Source organism: Myodes glareolus, chromosome 1 (assembly GCF_982192425.1).
Source record: "Myodes glareolus chromosome 1, mMyoGla1.1, whole genome shotgun sequence".
In the NCBI taxonomy this organism is placed as follows: Eukaryota; Metazoa; Chordata; class Mammalia; order Rodentia; family Cricetidae; genus Myodes; species Myodes glareolus.
The window spans coordinates 45,858,880-45,882,451 of record NC_142026.1 but is presented as its reverse complement, the minus strand read 5'-3'; the positions used below and the strand labels follow the sequence as shown (position 1 = coordinate 45,882,451).

The following is a 23,572-nucleotide window of genomic DNA, read 5'->3' as shown; positions in this document are numbered from 1 at the left end:
GAATCCTCGTGCTTGCCAACCGGTTAGTGTGTTCAACTGAACCCATCTGCAAGAATTTAAAGGGGAAATTAGAGGAATGTAATTAAAATATAAATTCTCTTTTAAGAAGGCAAGGACTTGGAAACGCGTAAAAGACAGACTAATATTATTTTCAATAAAATATATGCTACTGTAGTAGTAGTAGTCTGGGAATTAAACTTGGTTTCAAAAATGTCTAGCCAATTCTTGTGGTCTATGATTGCATGGGAAATTTCCCATAAATTGTTTACATCAATGGCGGAAAAAAAAATAGTTCCAGTTCACTGGCGGATTTTACAGTTATAGGACATCACAAGAAGTGGGGTCTTAATTCGTGGGGGAGGCGACGTGGTAAATATATCCCGGGCTTTAGGCACTAGGCGATGGAGCTGGAGATGGGGGCGGGGAGGAAGAGAAGAAAACTGGACTGTAACCAGAGAAGCGGGCAGGCTTCCGGATGAGAGAAGGGGACATGTGCATCACTGACATAATGAACTTCAACTGTGACTGCGTTTAAATTAAGCAAGGTGTCCAGGGACTCCAGCTGTTGTATTTATTTTGGTGATGTGTGACGAGAGCTGTTACCTCCCAGCTTGACAACCGATTTAGCTTAGAGATGTCAGCTGCTGAGGCCAAATCTAGTGTACCTGCCCTATGGGATCAGAATCGGAGACCAGAGCAAGGGGCGGGGGGGAGGGTGCTGATCGGTGGCGGTGGCGCACTCCCGTCAGGGCGAGCAAACGACCACCTTCCCGCTGCTATGGGAACTGCCATCGCTTGGGGGTTTCCTAGTACTTAAACTGCAAATTCTAGTGGCGTCGGTCCGGAATTCAGCACCTCCATTTTGCCGGAGTCTGCGGGAATGCCGAGAAGTGTAACTGCGCCAGTCCCCCGCTCGGCTCTCCACACCCCCTTTCCTAACAGGAGATCCCGCCCTTCTCTCCCAGCCCAAACCACAAAAGGCTGAACCGGCGCAGCAGATCGCGGCGCCCCGCCCCCGCCCCAAACGTCGCAGTGCTGCAGGGAAAGGCGCAGGGCCAGACAGGAGGCGGGGCCGAGTGCGTCGCCCCGCTCGGCGGCCAATCGGCGACGGCCCTCGGAGAGCGCCTGGGGAGCCGGGCGGAGAGACAGCCCGAGTTATTTTCCCTTTTTCTGCCACGTCCAGCCACTGACGTAAGCCCACTTCTCGGGCTCCGATTGGACGCGTGCGTTTTCCCTGTCGAGAGTCGCGGAGCTTATTGGCTGAGCCTCCGGTGGGACGGGACGAAAGCGCTGACTTCCTCCGCCTCCTTCGCGGCGCAAGGGGCGGGACGCGCTGCCGCCGCCGCCACCGCCGCCGCCTCTGCTTCCGCCGCCGCCGCCGCCACCGCCGCCGCCGCCGCTGCAGCCGCTGCGCGTTCCGGCGGGGGAGGAGTCGGAGGCGGAGAAGAAGGCGGTGGTGGCGGGTGGAGGATCGAGCGCCGATCTCGCTCTGGAGCCGCTGCACATTCCGGTGAGGGGACATTTTTTTTTCTCTCTCTCTCTCCCCGACCTGGCTGGTTCGGTCAGAGGGGATCTGGGTGACGGAGCCGCTGCCTCGGCGCCTGGGCTTCGGTGGTGGCTCCTGCGGAGCGGGCCGGGCTGCGGCCGGCCATGGTGGGTGGGGTTGGCGGCTGGGAGGCCGCTCGCCTCCCGGGCCTCGTCCAGCCCGCTCGGGGCCGCGCTCTAGCCCGAGCCGCCCGCCGCGCCCTCCGCCCGCCCACCCGCCCGCTCCCGCCGGCTCCCCCGCCGTCCTTGGTGCCCGGGCCAAGGACCTGGCGCCTCCCCCCCCCCCTCCTCGCGGCCCGCCAGTGCCGCCCACCCTTCGGGCCCGCTGCGGTGGACCATGGCGTCGCAGGCCTGCGGGCCCCTGTCCGTGGGGCACGCCTTCCTCCCCGGCCCCTCGCTGTCCCCCGTTTCTGCGACCTCCCCGGTTGTCACCGAGGCCCAGGCCCCCCAGACACCCTGTCAGACGGTGCCAGTGGCCTAGCGCCTTCTCGGGCAGCGGCGTTAGGCCCGAGCACGCCTGTCAGAGAGGCACCTTCAGGGCCGCCCCCCCACCCCGCCCCCACCCCCACCCCACGATTCCTCCTGGTTAATCATTTTTGCGCACTTACAAAATGGTGAGTTGAAAGCTGCCCAGACCAAGTTAGAGAAAAGGGGAGAAGGTAAATAGTTTTTTTGTTTTTTTTTGGGTTGTTTTTTTTTTTTTTCTGGAGGAAGAATCGGGGAGGTTTTCCTCTTCGGGCATTTAAAAAAAAAAACTATCTACATAGTCACTACTCTGAGTCTCCTCGTTCTGTCAAGTATACGATTCTCTTTTTAAAAGAGGCCTTAGTTCTCCTATTTTCATCACGAAATATTTGCTCCTATTTCTTTTAAGATGGCTGTCATCGTGGCTGAAGACTCCCAGGTCATCTGAAGAGTATGTCAATAAACATAAAAATTGCAGCAATAAACGTAATAGTTTCTGTCCTTGTCTTCTGGATTTCATGTCGTTTTTATATGCAGTAACTTTAATCTTTTATTACAGACATGCAGCCTTGGTGTGAAATTCAGCAAGGAAGGAGTCCTAAGTAAAATGTGACCATTGTCCCCCTCTGGTGCCGCACCACTATTGAGATTTGGTGGGCGTCCTTCAGAGTGCTTTCCCAAATGCATCTTTAAATTAGACACATGCATGCAGAGTTGGCTTATGCGGGGGTGGGGGTGAGGGCTATACCGAGCACATTCTGTGTCAAGCTCGTTTCTTCACCTACTTACATGTCTTGGACACAGTCCCGTGTTTCATGTTCTGAGAGTCCAACATATTTCTTGAATTAGATGGACTTTAGTTAAACTTTCCTATTGAAACCCGTTTAAATGGATTACAGTTGGAAGTTAGGCTTTATACTAAAGGTAGCTCACTGATTGGTTGATGCCGGATTGTAAACTTAAGTCCTTGATTTTAGAACAGCTCACAGTGTGGAAGACTGTAAAAATACTACCAGTTTCCCTTGTATTTCCTCCATCCCAAGATCCAGCCACTTTTCTGGAGCACAGATCCATAGACATAGAGTTGCAGAGGGAAAGGACTTGAATATTTAAATTTGATAGACACCTAACCCTCGTTATTACTCTTCTCAAAGGTATTTTGACTATTTCTTGAGTATTTCTTCTAGGTGATCTTCAGACCAATTGTAATTTAAATTTTAAAATCCCTATTTTGAATGAGGTTCTGTATGAATTCTTAAAACTATTTCATAGTCACAAACCCCCTCCCAAGTTGGTCCTCACCTTTTTCTTCACATCCTACTTTACAGTAAAGCTTTAGTTAGCTTCCATATATAGTTGACATTCCTTTCCAGTATCTCCATTTCCTTTATGGTTGGTTGCTACTTGTAGATGAAAGGTAACTTTTCTTTTTCCTGTCTCTGGAAATATAAAAGCTTGCATTGTTCTGTTTTTTCCATGGAGCTATGTTTTTATTTAGTTTTTAATTATCTGAAAATAGTCAGTTTTGTGATTTTCTTTCTAGTTTTTGTAACATTTTGTTCATTGAATTGCCGGGTAGGTACTACTTATTATTGAATAGTAGAGCTAATAGTTAAAATATGGTGTTATTTCTTATTTTAAGGTGAATGCTAGCATTAAATATATTTCACAAAGCTTCCTAATAGCCAATATTAAGTTAAAACATGACCTTCTATTTTTAGTTTTCCAAGATGTTATTTTCATTTTTAAAAACAGAGCATGCACGCATGTGTGTTTGTACACGTGTATGTTGCTACAGCATGCTTGTAGAGGTCAGAGGACAACTTGTGGGAGTTAATTCTTCTGTCATGGGGTTCTGGGTATTAGATGCCTATTGTCAGGCTTTGTGGCAAGCACCTTTCCCTAGTGAGCCATCTTGTTGACACCTATTATTTTCATTCTTGTTAATATGTTTAAAAAACCTTAAGTAGGGAATGTTAGGGGTTTTTTTTTTTGACATCTTTTCAATTATATGTGTAGTTCTATTTGGGTATTACCAGTACAGCTTGTATATTAGTTTCCTGAAAGAGATCTTTTCAAAGAGTGAACTTTATTGGCAGTAAATTAGACATAATGAAATGTACTTATTTAAAATGTACAACTCATTTTGTTTTCATAAAAGTGTACTCTTAATGGCCATTACCACAGAATAAAATGTAACACAATCAGGATAGTATTTTCATCTCTCTGAAACATTGGTTTCTCTTGGTCTGCTATTTTATATAAGTGAAATTATTTCTTTTGTGTCTGCCTTTTCCTCATATCATGTTTTTGAAGAACATTATGTGTGTTTAACTGCTTCACTTCCTTTTATTGCGAAGTAGTTCATGATAGTTGACTTACTACTGTTTTAGTTATCTGTTTATGGGTATTTGGGTTGTTGCTGATTTAGGGTTGTTATTCATAAAGGTATGTGAACATTCATTCTGAGCTCCTATGTGAATTAAAAACTTTTTTATACCTGAAAAAATATCTCTACACGTGGTATTAATGGGCTTGTATGGAAACTGAATGTTTAATCTTTAACTTGTTTTACTTGTCTGTTGCTTTATATTTACACCCTTCTAGTATATGTGTATTAGTATTACACTGATTTTTATTTTTGTTTTTCACTTGTTTATTTTCTTGGTCTTTCTGAAAAAGAGATTTTGTTTTGTAGCTGAGACCGTTGTGAACTTACTATGTAGCCCAAGCTATCTTTGACCTCTTAATCCTCCTGCCTCAGGTTTCTGACTACTGGGATTACAGGCATCCCATCATTCCTGGTTCACAATGAATTTTAACTTGTATTTATTTACTGGACAACAAATGATGCTGATAACTGTTGTCATTTGTAAAGGTTTCCTTCAGATCGTATAGCCATTTTTAGAAAGCAGCTTATCTCAATGACTTTTAAAGCTTTTGAAATATGATCTTTATACAGCATTGACAGGCAAGAAAACACACATTTCAATATGAAGATGCTTTTTGTTTTGTTTCCAAACTGTAAATGTAAGGTGTGGCATAATTAATTTAAAAAAAAACAAACCAGAAACAGATATTGGGGTTCGACCTGAAGACCAGAAAACCAAAGCAGCACTGGCTCATACCTCTACCTCAGTCAGGAAAGGCTCAAATACTGATTTTGTGTCCAGGCACAGACTGAGCCTTTGAGGCTGTAGACACGGTAGTGGGTAGTGGGTAGTCCTTGGTTGTTGCAGGGCTCTCCCCTTGACGTTCGGAAGCTCTCTGAGTGACTTAATCTTACACTGAACACCCTGACCGTGACAGTCAAGCACTTGTTTCTGTTTGAGGCCTGTCAGCATCCTGTTTGGGCTTTTCTGCAGTTACGTGCATCTTTTTATTGTTTTAAGGTGACGTGTCTGGTTTGATGTCATAGTCTGAGCTTGGAAAGCATCTCTACTTGATAATATTATCCTTCAAGTTGTGTATTTCTGAACTGATTACTCCATCAGCTTTTAATGGAATGCAGTTGTTTTCAGTATTTATCGGCCATTTTGGTTTTGGTTTCAGAACTTTGTTACCTTCTTGAACATGATCTTCAGTTGTCGTCACTTGCTGCTCTCTGGATATCTGATTTTCTTGTTTGTATGGAAACATTGCTTTTCATATTAATAGATATTCCTTGAGTTTTTGTTTTCTTTGTTTTCTGAAGGCCACCTGGTCTCTCTTGGTCAGGGACAGGTGCAAACATGGTGTAGAAGATACATTAAACCTAATTAGATAACATGCTTCTGTTTTTTAAATCAGGAGTTATAAAATCGTTGGTTAGATCTTTTGTTTCTTTGTCTTGATTGTTTCACAAACATTCCTCTGATACTCATTTTCCTCTCCTGGGTTTTCTGGCTCTAATTTGATACTTGTTTCTTCAATTTTTACTTCCTGGATATATCCCTTGGTTGCATGAGCCTCCTCAGTATTTTCTCCCAAATTAATTTTTTTATTGACTCTTCATTGTTAAAATACCTTTCATTGTGTGTGACATCTCTGCAGTAGGCTGAGCCCCTTCCAGAATGGCCTTCTCATAAATTGAGATAATATTTTCAATAAGACTTATGACAGGTTCAATATATATCCAATATTTAACAAGTTTTTTGGCATCTGGAATATCATGAATCAGGTCATTCATTGTGCCTAAAATTTCTTTTGGGCATTCCTTATTAATCAGGTTCAGTCATTGAGAAATTGTTTTGTCTACTTTTTCAGTAAATAATCTTTGTTTATCTTTTCTGCCATGGTAGTCCAAAAGGACCTGACAGGGTTTTCATTTTGTCCTTTTGGCTCAGACTGATTTGCTATTCAGTTAGGAGGCATTTTCAGCCCTTTTCCTTTGACAGTTCTCTACTCAGTCATCTGAGCTTTTCTCTCTTCTGTGGTTTCTTTGGGCCGAACTGATTTATGCGCAGCTCCTGCTACTGAGTATCTGCCCTGGTCAATAGTTTTTGACCTTTCCATCAGTCTGGTATTACACAAGTTAGTTCTAGCTACATCTTCAATGTACATGTTATTATGCTTCTTGATGGTGCCTTATCTTTTTGTCCTGAGGATGGGTATTGACAACAGATACAACCAGTTCTGATGGTTTTTCAAGATGTTGCAGTGGCGTTTCATTTGTATTTTAATAAATAAAGCTTACCTGAGGGTCAGAAAAGTGAAACAGCCACACTGGCCATCCTTACAGACCAGGAAGCAATAACACACATCTTTCTTTAATCATAGTAGCCACACTAGCTTGCCATAGAAACCAGGTTGTAGTGGAACACACCCTTAATCCTAGAACTAGAGAGGATTATAAGCTGGAAGGAGACAGCTCTCAGTCTCAGTCTCATTCTGAGGTTGCCTGGAGGCAGGATCACTGTTTTCAGACTGAGGTTGACATAAAAAGCTTTGCTTTTCTGGTCTTCAGGTTGATCCCCAATGTCTGTCTGAATTTTTATTAATTGTGCTTCAATTTGGTGCCCAATGTGGGACTAATGTTGGGGAAAGGGTTTCGCTCTTGTTTCCACAGAAGAAAAACTATAGATATCAAAATTAATCAAGATTCAGTTTGAAAAGGAGAGCCTCTTGATACAGAGAAATGACAACTTATCCACAGAGGTGACAATCATACAGGTTGTAAGGAAACCTCATAAGGATGTCTTTGCAGGAAAATACCCATCTTCAAAAAGTCAAGAGACCTTGGATATCTAGAAGCCTAAAGAAGAAAAGATAGCTGTCCAGAAAGAATCACCAGGCAAAGAGAAATATGAATACCAATATCCTCATCAGGATAATATCCCATTACCTAAACAAACATATCTCCCTACTTTTCAGTATAATGGTAGTTGCTACTCATTTAAAAATCAAATCTGGCCTTCTTCTCTAAATCTAAGCATGTTGTTAAAAGAAAAATTCAGAGTTTCTATCTCATATCAGGAGCTACCTGGTGTGGGACAGAAGATAAAATCTAGGGACCAAGGTTATCAAGACTCTTTGTTTTCAAAAATTTTATTTCTCCCCGTACCTATTTTCACCTCTATAGTACTGTTCTTTGATTATATGTCTGTTGAAATTCAAACTTTTGTTTTGATATAAATAATGTTTAAGTTTTCCACAGTGAACAATAATTTTTCCTATAGTAATCTTTGAATTCTCCAGAAAGATGATGGGGCCCCAAAATAACAATTCTACCTAGTTAATGTGATGCTATTCAGCTGATAGTACCACTTCAGATCTGCTTTGGACTACACCCTGCTCAGGACAGTTTCAAGGCCGCTAACTGAGATGATCCAGCCTCACAGACTACTCTAGCCCAGACTTGAGATAAACCTGCACTTTCTCATTACACAGAGACCAGGCAACAAATGATAGAGCTACCTCTCCCAGTACTTGACATTTAATCCAAATTTTACTTTCAGGATCTCCTAAAGATACTATCACCAGCAGGAAGTAAATTTAAGAATACAACGCCCACATTCTCAAGAGGTGGAGTGGGTGGGTTTTGGTCATTCCATGGATTATGGATGTTATAGATATGATAGGATAAAAGGGTAGATTATTGAATCTACTCCGAAAAGAAAAACTGAGGATATAGATATGAGAAGATAAAAAGATAGATTACTGAACCTACTTTTAAAAAAGCAGCTATTAGTTACATATGTTTTATTTTGGATTGGACTTTTGTTTATTGTATACAAATTTTGTATATTGATACAAATTTGAGATTAATTTTGTTAAAACATAGTATACATACATTTCTAATGATGTTCAAGGTATTGTACCTATACATCTCATTTAATAATGTAATACAAATTTCTAGTCCTTAAAAATTATTATTACAAACTGTTTAATAAGGAAATGAGGGTTAATAATTAGTCACCTATTATAATCAAACTTGTAGTCACATTAGGTATGTTTTTAAGGTCAAAGATATGTTTTAGATAGACAAGTGGTCTTCAAACACTTCAGAGATCTATAGAATATGGAATTTAATATGTTTTAATTATATAGGCTCTTTTTTTAATGACATTGAGACATTTCTGCCCCGGCAGCACCAATCTGCTTCAGAGAAGATGATGGGCATTGGAGAAATTCCATATGGAGTTTACTTTCCTTGTGGCAAAAGTTAGCCAGAATATCCTGCTTCACAGAAAAGACTTGTCAGTTTTACTAGGTCTGTAATCTGAAGATGCATGCCCCAATGTTACAGAGGAAACCTTGGATGTTTGTCCAGGTAGCCAGCTATTTTTGTCATTGCTCAATTTTTTTTTGTAAGTCATTTACCCGCACTTCCTGCTTACTCAGTTAATGTTACAAGAAGAGGGTCACTTGTTTGTCTCTGCTGCCTGGCTACATTATACCCAAAATAACCACATAGAAACTGTATTCATTACAACACTGCTTGGCCCATTAGCTCTAGTTTCTTATTGGATAATTCTTACATCTTAATTTAACCCATTTCTATTAATCTGTGTATTACCATGTGACTGTGGCTTACTGGCAAGATTCTAACCAGCATCCATCTCAGACAGAAGATCCATGGCTTCTCTCTCTGCCCTTCTTCCTCCCAGCATTCAGTTCTGTCTTTTCCGCCTACCTAAGTTCCATCCTATCAACTAGGCCAAGGCAGTTTCTTTATTCATTAACCAGTGAAAGCAACACACAAACAGAAGAAACTCCCACACCAAGTTAATATTTCTTTTTTGTGTCTCTGAGAGAGTTGAAGACTAGATAGTTATAGTTACAATTTTCCTCATTTACCTGATGCAGAAAGCAAGTTATAATAGGAAGTAAATTAGGAACAAGGCTTGACTCACCAAGATAGAATAGATATGGAGTATTTTCTCTAAATTTGTCACATGCAAATGGATTGGGCATTGTCAATTTATTTATTGCCTGTACATTTTATATATAGTTTTTCTTATAGCCCTTTTTATTTTAAACAGAAAGGGAAAATGTAGTGGCATTTCATTTGTATTTTAATAAATAAAGATTGCCTGAGGGTCAGAAAAGCAAAACAGCCACACTGGCCAGCCTTACAGACCAGGAAGCAATGATACACACCTTTAATCCTAGTAGCCACACTAGCTTGCCATAGAAATCAGGCAGTAGTGGTGCATGCCCTTAATCCCAGAACTAGAGAGAATTATAAAATGGGAGGAAACAGCTCTCAGTCTCATTCTGAGATTTTTGGAGGCAGGATCACCATTTTGGACTGTAAGAGCCAGTGGTTGACTGCTTTGCTTTTCTGGTTTTCAATATAGGTCTCTGTGTTTTTATTAATCATGCTACAAGGAGGAGCTGGGGAGATTGCTGTACAGTAAGAGTGCTTGCTGCTCTTTCAGAGGACCCAAATTCAGTTCTCAACACCCACATTGCTGCTCACAGATGCCTGTTTGTTAGAATTAATTTGGCTTAGTGAGTTTCTTTTTTATGGTTTTTGCTTCTGTATTCTGAGAATTTCTTGCCAGTTCCAAAATAAAATTCAAGTTTCCTCATGGTTTTGGCTACTTATTTAATATTTTTGGCGTTGGGCTTTTTGATTGGTTTGTTTTGGGGGGGGGTTGTTTTGTTTTTTTCTTTGTCTTTGGATTTTCAAAAAGACAGGTTTTTGGGATTCACTTTATGAATCAGGTTGCCCTCAAACTCAGGTCTGCTTGCCTCTGCCTCCAGAGTGCTGGGAATAAAGGCACATGCCACCATGCCAGGCAATCATTTTGGTTTTTATTTTTGTTTTATGATGTGAGCAAAGGCTTTTATAGTTTGTTTTCTTATCAATGGTTATGTCATTCTAATTCTAATTGTTGAGAGCATTCCTTTTCTTGTTGAATTTGTTGACTTACCAATAGACCACAAATGTGATCTGCTTCTGGATTGTCCTGTTGATCTCTGTGCTTGAATTTTGAAAATACTATATCATCATGGCATTTTTACTCTGCAGTAAGTCTTAAAATCAGGAAATGTAAACTCTTGAGCTCTTCTTTTGAAATATTACTTTGGCCAGGACTGGACTGGGGAGCATGTCTTAGTAGCTGAAGTGCTTGCTTCTCAAGCAGGAAGCTTGAGTTCAGATTCCTAGTACCACATAGAAAAAAGCCCAGTAAGGCCATGTGCTTATAACTCTAGCAATAAGAAATAAAGGCAGATGGATCAGAGGCAGGTGACTACCCAGAGCTTGCTAGCCAGCTGGTCTATCCAATCTTAATGAGCTCCAGGTCCAGTGAAGAGACCCTGTATACATACATATATGTATGTGTGCACACATGCACATGAAGAACAGTAGAGAGAGTTACCTGACCCAACACCTCACCTTGACCTCTGGCCTCCAGATCTTCATGACAGATGGACACACATGTACACATAAACATGGACACATATATAGTACTGGTAGTTTGAGTTAGAAATGTTCTCCATTGCTTTATGCATGTGAACACTTGACCCACAGTTGATGGCACTATTTGGGGAAGTTTAGGTAGTACAACTTTGCTGGAGGATGTATGTCACTAAAGGAGAGTCTTTGAGATTTAAAAAAAATACCTACTTTTAGTTTGCTCTGTCTTTGCTTCATGGTTTCAGTTGAAGCCATATTTGCTTCATCATGAACTATCATACCTACAGACCCATACACTAAGGTACACTCTCTCTTCCTTGAAGTTATCTTTGGGAAGATTTTAGAACCATATAAAAATTCTCAAAGCATTTGGAATGAATAGTTACCACAAATAGAACATAGTCATACTAATTCTGGAGGAAACTATTCAGAAAAAAAATTCAGAAACTAAACACTCCATGTTTACCTTAGGAACAAACCCAAAACTGGTAAATGAATCATTTAATCCTGACCCATAACTATAATATTTCTGTGTTCCTTCTCCCTGGTCTAGTTTTCATACTCCAGAGAGGTCTGGAGATAGATAACACTGTCACAGATAGTTGGTTATAGTGGCATCAGATAAAATAGAGAAAATTAGTATATACAGGGTCATTACAGTCTTAACCCAAGAACCATTATTGAAAGTAACAAAGAAAAGGGGAACAAGAGAATTAAAACAACTTTAAGTTGTTACAGAGTATAGGAAAGTGATTTAAATATATTAGTCCATGGATTGAAAAATATAGAAGAAAGTTTTAAAAACAAAAGATTAGTCCATGTTGGTCAAATAAAGAGATAATAGGAAAGAAAACAGACATCTTTGTGACACTGATCAAGGTCTGTTCATTAAAACAGCTCAGCTACTGTTACTAAGGAGAGAAATTTAGTAGCCTGCTACCAAGTACATCCTTATTAAGACAAGATCCCAAATAGTGCACAGAGAAAAATGTAGGGTTTTTCCGTACTGTTGAAACAGTAGTAAATTACTTTGATATTTTCCTAATAGTAATAAGCATATTAGGAAATAATACCTTCAAGATTTACAGAAATGAGTTTTGGTTTTAACAATACTAAATTATGATAGACTAATGAGGATATTTTATAACATGCAAAAAATCAGTTTGCCTTCCCCATAAATTCTCTGAAATAATTATTTGAGTATGTTCTACTAAAGGGAAAATTGGGAGGTAAGAAGGAAATACAATTCAAACCAGGTATCTCAATTCCTTATGCAGTCAGAAGATACCACAACATTAATAGGTGATGGACCTTGAAAATAAGTGCATTTAGATCAAGATACGGAAAGCCTTCCATGAGTTTGTTTTAGACAGTGTCTCACTATATAGTTCTTACAGGCCTTGGTATTGGATGTGTAGACCAGGCTGGTCTCCAATTCAGTGATCTGCCTGGGATTAAAAGTGTGTGCTACCACATCCAGCCATGAGTATTTTTAAGAGATACTGGTACATGAAAATGATTTCTATTCTGAATCCTCCCCTCTCATCCACAGTCCTATCAGGCTTTGGAAGACATCATTCTCCTAGTGTTATTTAACACTGCCTCCAGTGTCGTCTTTCTCACCACCTACTAGCTGGTTTTAAGTCTCATCATATTTTACTTTGGGCACATATTTGCTACTCCATTGAGAATGGAGACAATAAATGAGGTGGACTAAATTCTCATGCATTAGCTAACTCTATTCAGAGCATCTGAGGGTTAACAGGAGTCACTTGAGTAAAGTGTATAGTCACATGGGTAAGCTGCACATGGAGGGCAAGCTGCAGATAGCAAAAACATTTTTTTTTATGACTTAGAGGGCTATAAACAACAAAGGCCAGTTGTAATGAATAATTTGAAGTAACATGCCTGGGAGGGGCATGAAAGCATAATCAAAGAAGAGTTCCTTGTTTTTGAAACAACTGAGGTCACAAGACTCTTGATTCCTTGGAGTTTTCTCACAAGCACCCAGAAATCTTACGTCTCCATTCTTAGACCATGTTCTCCATCTCTTCCTTTTTTAAAATGCAGAATACCCAGAGTGGTTTTGATTTGATATGCTGTAGTTAAATGTAATTGTCATTTGATGCATGAGTATCTTATAAGGAAGCAAATTACAAACAATATTTGAACAGTGAAAGCATTGTTTGTAATATTCTGCCACCAAGAACAGGGACCCAAACTATGTCCAGCACTGTTGTTTCCATCGTTATGTTGATCAGAAAAGTCTAGAAAATAGCTTAAAAAGAGAACCATGTAATTAGTAGTTCTTGTCTCTTGTAGTACATAAGTCCATATTTGACCTTTCATAGGAATACACCCTTTCATAATTGTTCTCTTCTTTAGGATAGAGGTCTATGGCATGTATTCCTTATTTTATTTTATTCTATACTATAGTTGAGGTCAGCAGATACATCCATTTATTTTATATGTTGTGTTCTTAGCTCTGAAAATAGTGCTTGGAACATGTTAGAATATAGCCTGTTCTAAGAAGACTAGATAAAGTATTTGTGATGTGAACTTAAATCTGTGATAAGAGTGCCATGTGCTACACAGTGATCTGTGAAGTCAGGTTATTTCAGACTTTTCTTAAGAAAGTGATGTTAATGCGAACCTGTACTTTTGACAGCATGATAAAGTTATGATTTTTATACATTACTTTGATTTCATCCAGCTACATTAGAAGATGACATGTTCCTCAAATTTGTTGTTTTTATAAATGGATATAGATATGTGTTCTCTGATGTATGCTTGTGTTTAAGTAATGATAGTCAGGCATAACAACCCATTTGCATAGTGTTTTTCTAATAAGTTTGTGTTAGTGGTAGAAAATTACTGGTGGTTTGTGTACTCAAATATTCAAGTGTTTAAGAAAAAGTCAGCTTCTGCTAAACTTAAAAAGCCATCAACTTCTATAATAGTAAATTTATTAATTTCACACGAGAAGTTGTTTTTTTGTTGTTGCTAACTGATGTGCTAGTCTGCTGGTTTAGAGTAGATTCTGAGGTTAAATTATCTGATCATAATTGATAAGAAAATCACTACCTTATACTTGAAATTTTTAAATTTTCTTATTAAATATTTTTAAGGTAAAGATTACATTTTTAAACTTAATGAGAACTAAGTGAATTTATGGAAAAGCTTAAGCCAGCATGGTATAATAAGCTCCAACATAGTTAGGTCACTATTTTATTTTATCACTGTTGCTGTGATAAAACAGTGACCAGAAGCCGTGTAGAGGAGGAAAGGGTTTATTCGGCTTACAGGTTGCAGTCTGTTGTTGAGGGAAAATAACAAGGCAGGAACTACAGGCAGGAACTGAATCTGAGACCATAGAGGAAAGCTGCTTACTGGCTTTCCACAGCTTGCTCAATTTGCAATCCAGGACCACCTGCCAAAGATGGCACTGCCTATAGTGGGCTGTGCTCTCCAACACATTGATTTCATTAATCAAGGAAATTCTCCTAGATGTGCTCATAGGCCAATCTGTTGTAGACAGTTCCTCAATTGAGGCTCCTTTTTCTCAGATATCTAGGGTTGTGTCTCATTACACGAATACTAACTAGCAGTGTTTCATTTTTCAATCAGTTCTTCAACAATATATTTGATTATTTACTTACAAGTTCTGTATATGATTGTTTGTGTTTCTTGTCTGTCTGTTTATTGTTGGTTTCTGTTAGAACAAGTTATATTTCTCTAAGTGAATAAAGGCCAACAATCTCCACTTGCATCAATTTTGCCATTTTTTGTTTTATTCTTTTATTACTAATATTTTGTTCAATACATTGTTTCTTTGTAGGAATCATTTGCAGCTTATTCACTGTATAAGTAAAAACCAAATCACATCATAATTCTACTGAGCTGGGAGCATAGACGCTGCTATATATGTCACAGAACACTGAAAAAGAACCGTCAGGTAAGGAAGGTAGGTGTTTATTCTTCTACATTAAGGACTTCTTTGTTGTTGTTTCCTGGGTACTTTAAATAGAGTATGTGGAGCCAGGCACAGTGGCTCACACTTTTAATTCCAGTACAGGCAGGTGGGTCTCTATGAGTTCAAGGCCAGTTGGGGCTATAGAGAGAGAACTTGTTTTTTTTTTTAAAAAAAAAATGAATATATGTGATGTGTTATATCTTCTGTTAGGTGATTTTATGAAAAGACAAATTTTACATCATCTATAGCTATTTAATATTTATAATGGTTAATTTCTCACTTATTATAAAATACCCCCTCATTTCTAGCATATGTTCCATTTTGGAGGTTGTTCTTTTGGAGTAGTAGTTAAAGATGTTGATTCTTATATTTTTGAGACAAGTGATTAAATACTTTTTTTTAGAGGAAAGTGTTACTGTGTAGCTTAGGCTGTCCTTCAGTTTACCATCCTTGCCTTAGTGCTGGGGTTTTAGATGTACATCCCCATGCCTGACTTTCTAACATTTATTTTGAGTTTTGAAATAGCTAGTGGTTACCATCTAAATGTTTTGAAGGGATTAAAAAATAATATAACATTTGATAGCATTTAATAAATACAAGGTTGTCATTTGTACTTTGAAATGATTGTTTTACTTTAATACATAACAAAAATAGAAGCCTTCATGGATTGATTGTACTATGCCCTGTGAGGAAATTCCCTATTCTTACATAGAATATATAATAAATAGTTGCCTAAGCAAGCTTAATATATTTTTGTGTAATACTGTACTGTTTAATAAAAAGTGAATTAATACTCAAGTTTACATGCTGGGGCTTTTCTTAGCTTGAATTATACCATCCATTTGTAATTTTGAAGATGGAATAGTGCGCGTTTGATTTCTTCTGTGACTATTTCCTTCCAGAGAATTTTATCTGACCCTTGCCTTCAGGGCATAACTATTTAGTTGTTTCTTGTCATCCCTGCACCACTTAAACATGACACCTGTTTAGTAGTGTATAGTTTAGTAAATAGTAGCCTATTTGTTGAAGCACTTTTTTCCCAAACTTATTGCCATTGTGAAGGTCATTACTGACCTTCTTTACTTTAATTTATATTTTCAGTAATGGATCAAGAATCCAACAAGGCAGCTTGGCCTAAACCTGCAGGAGGATATCAGACTATTACAGGCAGGAGATATGGAAGAAGACATGCATATGTCAGTTTTAAGCCATGTATGACCAGGCATGAAAGAAGCTTAGGACGGGCTGGTGATGACTATGAAGTATTGGAACTTGATGATGTTCCAAAGGAAAATTCCTCAGGTATGTAACATGTAGTCAATTAAGGGCTATTATTTTAAAATTTATGTTTTTGATAATAAATATAGTACATTTTCTATTTGAAAATTTTTATTGAATTTAATAGCAGTACAATATGCATTAAATATAGAAAATTCAATATGACCAGTCACTAAAGTATGACTAATTGTTATGGCAGTGATCACACAACCACATCCATCAGCTAATTCTTCTCCCAAGTCTTTGTCTTATTTTTAAATCTCTTCTGTTTTTACCTTTACAGCAGAAGTGACTGGATATTACTTTTCCACTCACAAACTTTGCTGACCTAGGGGAGCTTAGGGTTTTGTTCTCAGTGCCTTACCTTGAAAAGTAGACCATGCCAAGACTTGAATGTGAACTGAGAGTGTTTGTTCCTGCATACTATATTCAAGTAACTTGTAACTTCCTCTGAATAATTTAGCTTAACTTGCTTATTTTTTCCATTATTTTGTAAAATATAAACACCAAAATTTCTGGTAATAGTTATTCAGTTAAGCCTTCTTAATTATTCAGTGGTTTGAAATATTATATATAGATTTCCTATACTGTAATTACATAGTTATATATAAATATATAAAATCTTCTAGTTTCATTTTTCTGGTTCTAAGCAAACTGGATAATTGTAGAATATTTTCTCTATTATTAATAGATCAGAATCTGATGAATGATGAAGTTATTCCAATAAAGATTCTTTTCTGTTATAAATTAAATTTCATTTATGATTTATGCATTTGATTGTAACAAATCTCAGTATCTTTGTGAAACTAATAATAAAAGATAAAATTGAAAATAATTATAGATTTGATTTTCAAGTGTCAGAATTTTGACAAAGTATGGCAAATTGAATCAATATATTCACTTATTTTTAGGTTTTATCTCTAACACCTAAGTTATAAATGAATTAACAATACATTGTGTAGTTTCCTATTTGCTTCTTTTTTTGTCATAGAGAATATTTTTGATACTGGGACAGGGTTTTAAAAAAAAATCTGTAAAAAACACAAGGATAGGGTAATGAAAGGCTGTCCAGGGGCGGAACTGAGTTCGCAGTGTAACCAGTCTAACTGTAGTAAAGTTAAGGAATATAGAAACATCAGCATATTGCCAAATAGATTATGATTTCCATGAAACTGATATTATATAAAATTTTATCTAAATTAATACCTCCAAAATGCTTTCTTCTGTTTCTTTTTATGAAGGTTCCAATTCACTGGATCAAGTCCATCCTTCTTTACCCAGTGCTACTTTTGAAAAAACTGAAACAGAAATTTCCGCTTGTGATCCAGCACTGAATCAAACCACTGAGAGCAGTCCATCCATTACCCCAGTATGCCATAGTGAGGAAGTCAGGGAGACCTTAGAAAGCAAAAGGAATCTTCGTAGTCGCGCTGAGACCAAGTATAGTCCAGCTCTTTATAATGTCTCAAGTGTCCAAAATGGAATTGTGCTGGTTTATGCTGACTCTAATGATCCAGACAGCAGACGTGATGTGAATAATGACTCCCTTCAGCTTTCTGCAGAAGCTGTGGAAGGTGGTAGATGTCAGGAAGTATTAGGCACTACAGTATTTGAGCTGGAAAATGGAGAGGCAGAGGTGTACACTGATCTTTCCCCATCTGTTCCCTCTCTCAACTGTGAAATAAGTGATGAGTTTGAAGAGCTAGATTCAACACCTTTAGAGAAAAATTCTACTGGTGATGCTGAGCTTGCCCATCATAATGGGCAGGAGTTCAAGAGGTCTTCTGAAGACATTGTTAGAAAGAGGCAACAAGATAATGCTGATCGGGAAAGACAGAGAGAAAATTCAGCTGAAGATGTAGACTGTGGTCCAGGGCATATTTGTAGTGAACACAATACTAATGACAGAGCCAACCACCACGGAAGCTCTCCTGAGCAGGTAGTACGGCCCAAAGTTAGAAAAGTGATAAGTTCGAGCCAGGTGGACCAAGAAATGGGTTTTAATAGGCATGAGGCTAAACAAAGAAGTGTTCAGAGGTGGAGAGAGGCTTTAGAAGTTGAGGAGTGTAGTTCAGATGATCCTATAATAAAGTGTGAAGACTATGATGGAGACCATGACTGTATGTTCTTGACTCCACCTTACTCAAGAGTTGCACAAAGGGAAACAGAACATAATCGCGCAACATCAGAAAATGGAGCCACAGCTTCAGGAAGACAAGAAACTCGGGATAACTCCTTTTGGAATGGCTGCGGAGATTATTACCAACTCTACGACAAAGATGAAGACAGGTAAGCTTCATGCAGTATTTGATTGATATGTGTATTAAGCCAGATATTCTTTTCTTTTTAAAAAGATTTTATATTCATTGTACAAAGTATAATATTCTCACAAATGTACACCTTGAACTTTGCATGACTGTCATGTTTTAGCCTGCCTTTCCACCTTGCTGGTTTCCTTTCTCTTTCAGATAGTCCCCCTCCACTTTCACATCTAGATTCTGCGTAAGAGAAGGCATGCAGTGCTTATCTTCTGGGTCTGCTCTGTTTTGCTTTCTTTACGTGATAGTCCCCAGTTCCATCCAGTTCTCTAAAATGCAATCCATTTTTCTTTATGAATGAGCAAAACTATGTTGTGTATGTATATCACATTTTCTTTATCTGTTTGTATTTGATGAAATCTGGTCTGATTTCTCAATTTGGCTGTTGTGAATAATATTGATGGAGCCAGTGAGATAACTCAGTGAGTAGAGGTGCTAACTGCCAAGCTGAGCCTGGTGACCTGAGTTCAATTCCTGTGTTTCACAAGGTGGAAGGAGAGAATTGGTTCCCAGTAGTTGGTCTCTGACCTCCACACGTGCACTGTGGCACACTTCCGTCTACATACCTGCACGTGTATAGTGGCATGTCAGTTGTATTTTAAGAAATAAAGCTTGCCTGTGGATTGGGAAAGTAAAACAGCCACATCGGTCAGCCTTACAGCTGTGCAGTGGAAACACATACCTTTTAGTCCCAGTAGCCATACCAGTTGCTATAAATAAATGCAATATTAAAGTTTAAATAAAATAGTGCTGAAATAAGCAAATGTTCAGGTTCACCATGATATGCTGACTGAGATTCTTTTGTATATTTATACCCAAGGTTTGGTCATATTATAGTTCTGTTTTCAATCTATTGAGAAATCTTCATACAGATTCCCACAGTGGCCATACAAATTCCCGTTCCCAGTAGCAGTGGACATGGAGTCTTCCCTCTGTGCATGCTCCCTGCCATCAGTCGTTTGTTTTCTTGCTTACAGCCGTCTGACTAGAGTGAAATAGACTCTTGGTGAAGTTTCATGTTTCCCTGGTAGCTATGGATGCTAAACTTTTTAAAATAATTTTTGGTCATTCGTACTTTTGAGACCCATCTATTCCGTTCATTTGGCCATTGTTTATACTAGCACTATTGTTTCTGTGTGCTTGCTTTTCCTTATTAATCCCCTAGTGGATATTAGCTGGTAAAGATTTTCCTCATTTTATAGGCTCTTTACTCTGTTAAGGGCTTTGTTGTGCAGAAGCTTTATATTGTCATGCAGTTCTACTCATCAGAAAATTCTTGGCTATTCCGATACCCTAAAGTGATTTGCGTCTGTTTTTATAAAGGGTAGAGATAGAAATCAGCTTTGACTGTTCTCCAGGTGGATATTCAGTTTCTCCAACTCTGTTTAAGAGGCTGCCTTTTCTCCAGTGGATGCTTTTGGCTTCTTTGTCAGAATCAGGTGACCATAGCTGATGGGTTTGTTTCTGGGTTCCCTGTTATACTCTGTTGGTCAGCATGTCTGTTAACAAAGTGCTCTATGAGTAGTAAGGTATTTAATAATAGGCTGTCTTTGTGATAGAAAGTAGATATCTTGGTGATCATATATTCTGAGTATGAACCATATGTGCAAACTGCAGAATATTTTGCTTTATTTGAGGATTTTAATTATTTATGGACATTAGACTTTGAGATGCATAATGATTATTACAAAGAGTTTAGGTGCTGATTATTTTAATTAACCATTTTAATGAATGAAATGCAAAGTATAAATTTATTGTATTTTTTTAAATCTGTGTTAAGACAGTCTGTTTAAAGAGTGATTAAGGTCACTGTTGATTGGCAATATTGCATTACTTTTGTTAATAGTGTCACCCCATTTCTTTATTGGGTCCTTGTTCTCTCTTCCTATCACTTAATCTTATTTATTTCTTTAAAAATTAGTGTCTATGTATGTTGGTATAGACCTGTAATCCTATCATTCATGAGATGAGGTTCAAGATCATGAATTCAAGGCTAGTCTGGCCTACATAGGGAGACCATATTTCAAGCAAAAATTCTCATTGGCATTTGTATGTAGTAGATACTATTTTTCCTCTGTTCACAGATGAGGAAACAGGTCTAGAGAATTAACTAATTGGTATGTCATAAAGTATGTAAGTATTAGAGCTGGAATTTGATGCCTTGAACTCCAAGAGGCTATATTCTCTATGATTGTACTGTTATTGTCAAGATTTTCCAGTTGCTTTTCAAACATAGATTTCTTCCCCACTCCCCAAGCCATGAAACAGCAAATGCTGGTGGCGGGAGAAGTTTTTTGAACAGCTGCTCTAATTTTATTGCTGGAGTCCAGATTTTTATAAATTTTTTTTTGGTTTTTCGAGACAGGGTTTCTCTGTAGCTTTGGAGCCTGTCCTGGGACTCGCCCTGTAGACAGGCTGGCCTTGACCTCTGTGTCCTGAGGGATGGGATTAAAGACAGGTACCACTACCACCCAGCTTTATAAATCTTTTAAATCTAGTTGTAACTCCAACAGTACTCAGTTATGCACATACTTTATGAACTATTAAAAATAGCATTTTAACTTGAATGTAGTTTGAAGAGAATTTACTGATTTAGACTTATTGTTTCTTGCTTTGTTTCATTTTTTTAAATCAAGAGAAAGAGAAAAATCTGTTGTTTTTTTTTTTTTTAACTCTCAGGATTCAGTACATAACTGTTAACAAAAAAGAGATCAGATACGGAAGGAGAAAAGAAAACTTGGAGAAAAGGAATAATGGGGAAAACAACAACTTAGGTTAAGAATCTGCCATATCACAGAAAAATGCGTGCTGAAATAGATGAAGAAAGTAGAAGACATACAAACTCAGTGTCAATGTCTCTCTCAGAACCGATCCATAGATAATAGACCTCTATTCAGCCATCCCCAAATATTTTCTACTGTGCTGTGTTTGGAAGTGATTTCATATAGAATGTAGGTTCAATTAGGAAGATGCCTATATAGTTAATAGCAGAAACATTAAATGATCATATGACGTTGTTATAAATAACTATTAAATAGATTGACATATGCTACAAAAATAAGTGGCATAAGTTCCTGGTTTCTAAGAGCCAGGAGTTGCTAGAAGACATACAGCATACAGAACTGTACTAACTAAATCCACACTGCTCTGACGAAGCTCTAGATGAACAGATTTGTTAGGAGAGTAGAAGATAATCAAGGTTCATATTGATTTGTAAGTCTTCGTTGTTTAAGTTGAGAGTAAAGGTATTTCTCAATTTATATGTATCAATTGGAATCCATGGTCTTTTATTCAAAATCCACAAAGTTTCAAAATCATGAATTGGCCATAAAGCTTGATCTGAAATTAACTTCTTTGATAGATAGTCTGGATTGAAACTAAAATGAGACACTTTCAGGCAATCATATTTTGCTCTAGAAGTATTTATATGTTTGATAATTATTTGTTGGCCTGGATTCTGTTGGGTGATGCTAGTCATTGCTTATGAGCTTGCGAGAAAAGATTTAAATTCTAAAACATTCAGTCCCAGGATTTTTTATTTGATTATCTACTTTTAGATTATTATTAAAGAGAAATAAATTTGACAGTGCAAGGTTGCTAGTGTTTTTCATAGTTACACATTACTTGAAGAAAATTATTTAACTTGTCTGTATCCACTGTGAACCCACTAATCAAAACAAAATAAAAACCATTAAGTTTTACTTGCCTTTCAAGTGAAACTGTTAAAATATTTTTTTCTAATCAACCCTCAAACAAAATATAGTTGTTTTCATGGGTTCTGTTTTTTAAAAAGTTGGTTGTTGTTTTTTCCCCCTAGTTGTAGGAAGTGTATTTGTCTAGGGGATATATTTTCTTAGTATATTTAAAAGTGATATATTATGAACAATGATGGATTTTTGTAAATACAATGAACAGTAGGAGAAACATTTAGTGTTAATAAAACTTTTTCTAGTCTGGTAGAACTTGTAGTTGGGTTTGCCAGGTGATGGAATTAAAACACCCTGAAATGCTAAAATAGGTTGTTTATTTAAGACTCACAGAAATTGGGCATGGAGGTGTACTCCTGTCATCCCAGCACCTGGGAAGTAGAGGTAGGAGGTCAGGAGATCTTGATTTTCTTCGGCTATGTAGTCAGTTGAGGCCAGCCTGGCCTGCATAAGATCCTGCCTTAAAAAAAATACAGAATTAATTCTGAGGGATAGTGTGTCTACTTTAGACTCCAAATGTATTTTTGTAAAATTTAAAATATATTAAAGGATTGAATTAATTGTGTTTACTCTCTGTGAAGCTCTAAGAAGAGAACAGGGGAAATAGTGACCACTTCTATTCAAGTGTCACTTGAGAAGGAAAGGAAAGGATACAGAACTTTGAGTCTGTGAAAAATGTTTTAGAGTAACTCCTTTGTAAAACTTATAATGATATACTTGAAGATATATTGTTGTATTTGTATTATAAAGGTAATATAGAACATTTATCAAGAATACAACTAAAATTCATTTGGACACTATTAGATATTTTAAGCTGACTACTTTAAAATAATAGGTAGCTCACAAGGTAGGAACATTTGTTGCTCTTGCAGAGAACACAGGCTCAGTTCCAACAAACACATAGTGACTCACAACCATCTGTAACTCCCAGTTCTAAGAGATCCTCTTCTGACCTGTGTAGACACAGCTTCCCAGGAAGCTGATGTTACCAAGACAAATGAGATGGTGTCAAGTAGCTTTTCTTTGACATAGGAAAGAGAGGAATAGTGGTGAGCCAGTAAGCAACCCACTGAAATACCTAAAAGGATATACCATGTTTTAAAAGAAATTAATTATTTTCTTTTAAAACTATTCACCACTTTCCAAATTTGTACTATACTCTAAATACCACTGCAGGCTTGGAACCTGAATATTAATACTTCCACTTTATTGAGGAGGTAATTAACACAGAGAAATTACACTGGATTCTAAACCAAATCTGTCTGATTTCAAAGCTTGTTCATAGAAATTGGATATAATCAGTATTGTTTGTGTGTTCAATAAAGAAATTGGCTATGGAGGGTTGAAATTTTTAGTAGTTGCAGTGTCCTCTGATTTTCTGAGCCAATTTAGGCTTTTGGAGTTACAAATTAGTAATAAATACTATATTGACATAATA

At 37.9% G+C, this 23,572-nt stretch overlaps 1 protein-coding gene across 2 annotated transcripts in view; it reads left to right on the top strand.

Moving 5' to 3' along the window:
* Window positions 1-1,360: 1,360 nt before the first annotated feature.
* The window catches only part of Pja2 (praja ring finger ubiquitin ligase 2), a 40,842-nt gene continuing 18,630 nt past the window's right edge, over window positions 1,361-23,572 (top strand). The window contains exons 1-4 of one of the 2 annotated variants that reach the window (XM_087906027.1): window positions 1,361-1,510; window positions 14,697-14,813; window positions 15,933-16,133; window positions 17,351-18,398. In XM_087906027.1, the coding sequence (XP_087762153.1) occupies window positions 14,783-14,813; window positions 15,933-16,133; window positions 17,351-18,398 (1,280 nt within the window). In that variant the 5' untranslated portion in view covers window positions 1,361-1,510; window positions 14,697-14,782. Of the gene's footprint in view, window positions 1,511-14,696; window positions 14,823-15,932; window positions 16,134-17,350; window positions 18,399-23,572 lie in introns of both variants that reach the window. The other variant, XM_087906026.1, reaches the window with a different exon arrangement.